General features: G+C 46.8%; 1 protein-coding gene across 1 annotated transcript in view; it reads right to left on the bottom strand.

Moving 5' to 3' along the window:
* Nucleotides 1-752: 752 nt before the first annotated feature.
* gabbr2 (gamma-aminobutyric acid (GABA) B receptor, 2) overlaps nucleotides 753-8553 on the bottom strand; it is a gene marked incomplete at both ends in the record, with an annotated part of 188429 nt that continues 180628 nt past the window's right edge. Inside the window, 6 exons of the mRNA XM_080836454.1 lie at nucleotides 753-918; nucleotides 2633-2750; nucleotides 2945-3074; nucleotides 3826-4008; nucleotides 4331-4555; nucleotides 6667-6777. Of these exons, the coding sequence (XP_080692580.1) occupies nucleotides 753-918; nucleotides 2633-2750; nucleotides 2945-3074; nucleotides 3826-4008; nucleotides 4331-4555; nucleotides 6667-6777 (933 nt within the window). The remainder of the gene's footprint in view (nucleotides 919-2632; nucleotides 2751-2944; nucleotides 3075-3825; nucleotides 4009-4330; nucleotides 4556-6666; nucleotides 6778-8553) is intronic.

Raw genomic sequence — 8553 nt, 5'->3', positions numbered from 1 at the left:
TCGGCATGGTCAGCTCTATGAGTTCTAGACTGGAGCTGAAACCCTGTCACATCTCTTAAGATTGACTACATCAGTGCACTACTAAACATCGGACAAGTTCACAACCTGCTCAAGTTTTGTGGGGAAACCAGGACGTACATCATATAAAAGAAAAGAACCAAATAAAAAATAAAACACAAAAACCCTTTTTTTTTCTTTTTCTTAAAGCAGATAAGGCTACAGGTCAGTGGTGTCCTCTGCCGCTCGTCTCTGCAGTCTAGGGGAGATGTGGGGGATTTAGGGAGGGGGATCAAAGGAAACGCAAGTGATCTCTGCAGACCATGAGACATCTGAGAACCTCCATGGTAACCATCACCCAACCTTCCTCATCCCCCCCACCCCTCCCACCAGCACCTCCTAGCTCCTGATGATCAGTCTATTCTCTGATTCTCTGATGCTAGTGGCCAGATGGGAGTAGAATGTGTAGGACCTCGGATGTGCGGTAAGACTCTCCTTCCCCGGTTCCCTCATATGCATTTTTCTCTCATCCTTTTAATCGCTGACCAATTCAGTCCATCAATTCATCTTCTTATTCTCCCAGTTCTTCATGTTATAAAAAGGGGGTGGGAATGGGTGGGGGAGTAATAGCCTCTCTTGAGAGGGGCTGTGCGGGGGTCGAGGGGCAGGGCCAGGGCAGAGAAGGTGGTGTTGAGTTGGAGGCAGGTGGGGGTGGTTGGAGAGGGGCGAAGTGGTTGAGGGTAGGAGGGTGTTCCTCACAAGCCTGACACCATGACCCGGTAGGAGGGGGGCATGTGTCTGTGCCGTGGGCTGGATCCGGGGCTGGCGTTGGGGCTGCTGCAGCTGGCATCCACCCCTCCTATGGAGGGCAGGTAGGCGTGGTGCAGGATGGGCAGCTGCAAGGAGAGCCTGCGCTGTACACTGTACAGAGAGAGAGAGACAGAGAGAGAGAGAGAGACAGATAGAGAGAGAGGGAGAGAGAGAGCACAAGCCAGATTTGTAGTTTGAAGTGTTAATATAACGTTTCCGTCTGTTAAACCTGTACATTTTTCACTTACGCCTAACCTTAAAGGTGCATTGTGTAGGATTTAGTGGCATCTAGTGGCAAGGTTACAGATTGCAACCAACGGATTACCTCCATCACTCTGCCTCAGATGTCTTCAATATAATACCAACGCTGACACTAAAATTAAACAAATTCTGATCACTGTGACTGCACCTGGCTCTGTAATAGGGGGTAACAGGAAACCAATCTGCAAAAACGCAACCAATCAGGGCAGTTATCTGGCTGTCAATCATGTGTCCAAACTTAGTAGCACACAAGGGGAAGGACTAAGGTGAACAGAGAAGGGTGGGAGTGTTTGTTTTGTTGCTGAGTATCAAAATGCTCAACATCCTTCATTTCTGATGACTCCACCTTTATGATGCAAACAGAAAATAGGGAATACAGGCAGGCGTACAAATATATACACCATCCTTACCTTGTTTCACTTTCTTTTTCATTTTTAGGACCCTCTGTTTTCTTAGCCAGCTGCATTTTGTCTTGCAGCAGACATACAAATATTGTTGAATTGCTTGTGCTCGCCCTAGTGTATCTACCACATCCTGAGCCGGCATGTGCAGCCCTTTAACCCACAATGCACTGGGCTCCTGATTTAGAGCATCCTGGGATGTTTTGTGCTTGGGCTCTGCGTGCCAGAGGCATAAAAAGCAATTACATAACGATAATGCTGGTTACATAAAAAACTCAATTGGAATGTTCTGCACCTAACTCTGTAGTCTGTATTAATAGAGGTAGATCTACCTTTAAGTTTAGTTTAATAAAAGCACAAAAGAAGAGTATCTTGTACCAATACTTCTGAAAAATCCCAGTGCATCCTCAGGCTTTGTGACCGCTTGAGCCTATATGGTAGAAGAGCATGTCATGGCAAGTGGAGGAGCCAGGAGGGTAAATCCTCATCGCATGACTTTTGCTTCCTCCTCTCCCATCCACTAAAGCTGTGACCTAGCTGTGGGGTGCATGTCATGTCTATACAAGGGACTGAACTTTATTTGTTAGACAACATCTAACTCTCTGCCTATGCGCTCCACTCCCTCTTACTCTTGCTTTCTCACGTTCTCTCTTTCCATCCCTTTTTCTCTCCATCCATCCCCCATCTATCTCTCTCTCTCTCTCTCTCTCTCTCTCTCTCTCTCTCTCTCTCTCTCTGCCTTCCTCTGTACACGTGATCAAACATTTATGCAGAGAGGGAAAAGCTCTGAGAATTTCTGCACTCCTGTGCCACTGTCTATTTTCAGGCTTCGCTGCTTCCATCGGTGGTTGTAAATCACAGGTTATGTAACCACTTTCTCTCTCTCTCTCTCTCTCTCTTTCTTTCTCTCATTCTGGATTAACAAAACTGGGGCTGACTGCAGTGATGCATGAAACAAGATCCCCCCAACCACCCCCCCTGCCCGCCCACTCTGATGACATCAGTATTCCTACGCTGTAGTACGCCATAAAATAATCTCCTTCTCCTTTACTTCAACAACGAACATGGCGATATCACCAAAAAATTGAGACTAGTTTAAATACACTCCTTTTCCTTGTGTTAGCATGTGGCTAGCTGTTGGGGAGATGGTGAAGGTTACGCACTGCTCAGGCGAGTTGATGTCCTCCAGTGGACCTCTGCTTATTCTGGAAGGATCCATGGATCCCCACTGGGCCTGCGGCTTCTGTTCCAGGTGGTTCTTCAGGATGGTCTTCTCAACCTCTGCAGAATGGATCAGATAAAGCACTTCCCCGTGTAATTTCTCGCTTGTTTGCTTTCATCCTTTCTACCACAATAAATTATTTCACTGGCATACAGGTGTGTGTTAAAACGGAGCATGATACCCGAAAAACACAAGGACATGGAACAGAACAGAACACAAAGAACCTAGAGAAACAGGGACTTAGTGTTCTCACCTTTGCCCTCCGTAAAATTGCTTATGCTGAGGATGTTGTTGAGGTCCTGGTAGTGGTTCTGCTTGATGTAAGGGGTCTTCTCGGGCGTGTCCTGCAATTGCATGGTCACCTCCTCCAACTCCTTGTCAAGCTGGAAGAAAAGTACCTCTGTGTAAATAATTCAGCCCCGACATAAGAACATGGTAAGACATGCCACTTCTGAGCTGAAGGGTGTGTGAAGGTGTGCACCGCGGGTCATCCTCAAACATGGCCTTCAAGACAGCACCACTGCTCCAACACTGTCTCTGTCACAAAGTGTCATATCTTTATGAATTTGTTATACAAACTGCACATGTTTCAAAGGAGGTCACACATGTTAGGGTAAGGCCTTGGAACTCCTATCAACGCAACTCAAAACTGTTGACTTTTCTACTCTCCTTCATTTCACCTGTATATGTGGTCAGCGCCGCTGTTTGCAAGCATGTTTGTTTTTTCTCCTCACCTTAAATAAACATCCTTCACACACCACGGTTATATCGTATGGTGTGACCGCCGCTGTCAGTGGAAGAGATGCATCACGATTTTTTTTTTGTAAGTGTAGTCATCTAAAATTCATGGCTGTGGATATGTGCCCTGACTTTCAACTTCACTGTCCTTGTCAGAAGTCATACGAGTTATCATGTCTTGTTTGCACCAGGACGTTTTATGTGACGCAAGAAAGTATTTTTAGGGGCCATTTTTAAAACCAGTGACGGTTTTGTAAATGCAATCCATAGCCATCACAGAAAAGTCCAATACTGTCCTTCCAGTTCACACACACACACACACACACACCAGGCCTTTTCATGCGATGTCTGTGTGTGTACGCTAAAAGTGATGTGCTTCTTCTGTGCTTGGCTCACCTCTGTTATTCTCATCCGCAAACGGTGGTTGTCCGTCTGGAGTCCATCCAGGCGCGAAGTGTTGGCCTGGTTGACGCTGGTCACCGACGTGGAGGTCTTGGAGTCCTCCTTCTTCTGGTTCTGGGTGAAGTTTAACCTCCGGTTCTGGGTAGCCGCGTCTGGGTTCGTCCTCATGGAGATGAACTACGGCGTTAAACAAGACAGACGAAAGGACCACTTTGAGGAAAACAAGCAGTAAAACCCAAAACCGTAAAACACCTGAGAAGTTTATAGATCTGAAACCACTATAATTTCACGGGCCCCAATAAGCAGTAAGCATCCATCACCTACCATCCACCACGGGGTGCACAGACGTTTATGTACCTTCCATAAAAGATTGATTACTAAACCAGCATAATTGCCCATTTTACCACCCCTCGTCGATTCTCCCTTGGCAGGCACCTGCACTGACACCCACACCCACACCCACACCCACACCCACACCCACACCCACACCCACTCCCACCTTGGGCACGAACACCAGGCAGAGGGTGATGGTACTGCAGAAGATGATGACCAGAGCCACGATGCAGAACTGCACGTTGGGCTGATCCCGGGTCAGGAAGGAGACGGCCGCGCCGATAATGCACATGATGCCCACGTTGTAGACGCTCATGCCGATGTACTTGCTGTCGTTGAGCGCCGGGATGCTCACGTTGCGCGTCTCCCAGGCCAGGAAACAGCCGAACAGCTGCAGAGAGGTGAAGGAAGAGTGGGCAACGTAAATGGTGTTTAAATCAAACAATCAAATACACGCCTCCCTTCTGCGCTAATGAAGCAACGTTGAAGTACGATTGCCCCTTGGTGATGCTCTGTAAAGTGAGACAATTTTATTGTTTCGGCACTATATAAATAAAATTGAATTGAATTGAACTGAATTGAATTGAATGTATTGTAGTGTGCATTGAGCGTACGCACTGGTGGACAGCTCGAGATAAGTGAGGAATATTTCACTGAATATGACACAAAAATATAATTGATTATAATCAAGGCCGGCACCTTTAAGTTCAGTGGCTTTACAGTGCATTATGAACTACGGGTGAAGAAGGGTATGACCAATAGTTGCTGAGTTCACACATACAATGAAGGGCTCTAATGAAATATTGATTTTAATATTGGTCTCACTGACCCGTATCATCTGTACCCATGCCAAGGGTAGCATTACAGAAATATTACCACACATTTGTATGTAAATTAAATTATTAAAATATAAGTATGTAAGTGAAATGATTTGCTTTCAATGTACTTGTTCATGAAACATAGAGTACATCTAGACAGAATGTAAGACCTGCTGGAAGGATAACAAAGTCCTTGGCAACATTTTCAAAAATCTGTTGCTGAAGTAAAGCAGCAAGATGCTGGCTAAATAAATAATAAACACTGAAAAGTCTTCCTCTTCTGTTCAGAAGGAACACTCAGGATGTCACTCCTCTCAGAGTATATCGCACGGCGGCAATCCCATTTAGGCATGAATCATGCTGCAGTCCAAAACTCTGTTAGCTTTCTACAACCTCGGTTCTCAGTGGTGGAGAAGAGGTGCGGTTCTAGTGAATGAACCTTTGGATCCACTGGAAAACCTTTGGAGTCACAGACACGTGAAACGTAAGTGAGCTTGGGGCTCAGCACTCCACTCCAGCTCCAGTAGCGTTCATCCACGTCTGTGGGGCTTAGTTAACCTCCATCAGAGATCATTTCTCTTCCTCTACTTTAATTTTCTCTTTTCCCTCGTTCTCTCTTTTTTGGGTTATCTCTCTGCAGTTTTCTTAGGTCTACAGTGCAGCACAGTATTTGGCTTTTACAATTATCCCTTTAATTCAGATCTACAGGGTAAGCTGATAATAACTTCCACTTTCATATAATTTTTCTCTCTTACTCTCTCTGTCTTTCTCTATCCCCCTCTCTCTTGCCTCAACCACATTATACATTACATATATGTGTGTGTGTGTGTGTGTTGGGAGGGGGGGGGTGTTAGACGGAGAGATAGGTGACAGATGCAGTGCATGTGGCTCTGGTGACGCATATCAGATCTGTCCCTGCCGTTCCGGCGTGGTGGTAGAAGCCCTGAAGGGGAGCACCCGACAGTGAACCCAGCCCGGCACTAACCAGGCCGCCATCATCCCACCGCAAACAAAACGGGCCAACTCATTTCTACAGAGGGCACCGAGCTTGTCAGGAGACCCACTCTTTCATGCTTTAGAGACCGTAGACTAAATCAACAGTCTACCCCACGGGTAATTAACCTGCCGAAAAAGAAACGGCTTTTTCGAAAATCCGCATTCATTCTTTCAACACTGAAGGCTTTTCACTGTGTCCTTGGCAGAGGGCAGGGATGTTTCATTTGGATGGGCTCTACCCAATATGCATATTACACACCTCATTTTCAGACTGGGAGGATGACTGTCCCAACTACAAACGTAACACGTAGATAGAATAGAGAGAACCGGTTAGAATGAATCTAGCAGGAAAATTCTCCAAACCTCCCACTGAATCACGGAAAAGTGTTCACAGCGCATTACACACACACACACACACACACACACACAGACAAAGACACACACAATGTCTTTTCATCTGCTCATTGAGAAATCATAGAAGGAGTGTATTGTGGAATAGAGTCGGGAGATGGAGTGGAATGCCACTGCTGAGAGAGAGAGAGAGGGAGAGGGAAAGACCGATACATAAATAGAAAGATAGCAAGAGTGAGGGGGGGGGGGGTGGAGGACAGATAGAGAGAGAGAGAGAATGAGAGAGCAGATGGAAGCCATGTTGACATGCTCCGCGGTTCCGGGAGGGTGTGCTCACCATCAGGAGGCCTTTGTAGGCATAGACGATCCCCAGCCAAATGGTCATGTGTGTGTTCTCACAGTGCTCCAGGAAGGGCCGGATTGCAAAGTCGCGTCCCTGGGGGTCCGGCTGGGGAAGACAAACAAGAGGAGGAAGGTGAAGAAGTTGAAACACACACATACTGTAAACACACATACACACACACACACACACACACACACACACTGAAGCCTAACTGTGTCCGTGGCAACAAACACAACAAACCAGCATCATTATAAACACCCCCTCACCCCCACACACTTGCTGAGTGGCTGTGCTAACAAGCACAGCAAGCCAGCGCCATTATAAGTGTACACACAAACACTCACACAACAACAACAATAACAACAACAACAGCAGCAGCACATAAGAGTTAATATTCTTTAGTCTGTTCACCACGGAGCCATACGTAAGACAGCCGTAGCACAGTGAGAGCTTCTCCATCATCTAACCCCCTGTAGAGGCACCCTTGGGCATAACTTAACATTCAGGCAATGCACTGACCCTGTTGCTAAGGAACCTCAGGTAGAGTACATGGGAGGAGAGAAGAAAGTAAAAACACCTTGCCCTCCAAAGTGGGTTAAACCCTTGTAAGAAGCACACTTATTAACACGTGCATGGGTGTAATGATGGCTGAACGTAATGAGCCTTTATTAACATGACAGCCCCCCCCCCACTGCCACCCACACAAACTGCTTAGAGGAACAGGTGACTTAGGGGCACGGCACAATTATCACCTTAGGCAGCAGTCGGTGCCATGGCAACAGACCACGTGACCCTCTCCCATGAGGGGTATTCCAAGTGATGGTTTGGCAACTGGGAGTTTTTTGCTTTGGGGGGGGGAGGCATGGACTGATTTTTTTATTTTAAAGTTGAGCGACACATAATAATGTGTGTGTGTGTGTGTGTGTGTGTGTGTGTGTGTGTGTGTGTGTGTGTGTGTGTGTGTGTGTGTGTGTGTGTGTGTGTGTGTGTGTGTGTGTGTGTGTGCGTGTGTGTGTGTGTGGGACTTAAGCTCTTTAGATCACCAGCCACTGACACAAACAACTCATCATCCTTTCTATTCATCTCCTCCCAAGACCAAATAAGGATGACTGGCGACCTGAGAAGTTGACACCTCAAAGTGGCGTTAACAATTAAGTAGGCCAGGGAACAGAGTGGGCTCTATTTTAACAGGGTGCTCCAAGACTCATAAGCATAGAGAGAGATGGGTAGAGAGAAAGGAACAAAAGAAGAAAGAAAGAGAGAGAGTTACTGAGAGATTATAAATATAAAAAGATACATCACTCCATGAAGTGATACGTCCTCAATGTCAGACCACGAGGCAGTCAGCGAGTAAGAGAGGAATGGAAAAATAAAAAAAACTGAGGCCGTGTCCAGCCTTTGCCTCGGGAGCGCCAGACCGGAGACTCTCTCCATTCCATAGCAGCCCGCTCTGCCTCTAGCAGTCACGGGGAAAAAGAGAGAGAGAGTCTTTGTGTGGGGTTGCCAGGCAACTGCCTATGGGCAGAGAGGAGGGACGTGAGCTGGCTGCTCCTGTCATTTCTCAGTGCATTAGGCCTGTAATGTAATTGTTCATTGGTGTCTGGAGAGAGTGAGAGAGAGAGAGAGAAAAAGAGACAAGGGACAATGGAAAGAGAGAAAGATGGAGAGACAGAGAGAGAGAGAGAAAGAGAGAAAGAGACAGAGAATGATGATGGAGAGAGAGTAAGGGAGAGATAGCGAGAGTGTGGATTGGGATAACAGGGTGTCTGTGGAGAACAGAGACAGCAGAGTGGAAGCTCTCAGACAGTCCACAAGGGATACTCAAGTGGAGAAGAGAGCCCTGACTGGAGAGAGGGATGGAGAGAGGGATGGAGAGAGGGA

This window comes from Sprattus sprattus, assembly GCF_963457725.1.
Source record: "Sprattus sprattus genome assembly, chromosome: 4".
Classification (NCBI taxonomy): Eukaryota; Metazoa; Chordata; class Actinopteri; order Clupeiformes; family Clupeidae; genus Sprattus; species Sprattus sprattus.
Note: the sequence above shows the minus strand (reverse complement) of the source record. Positions and strands in the feature narration are given on the sequence as shown.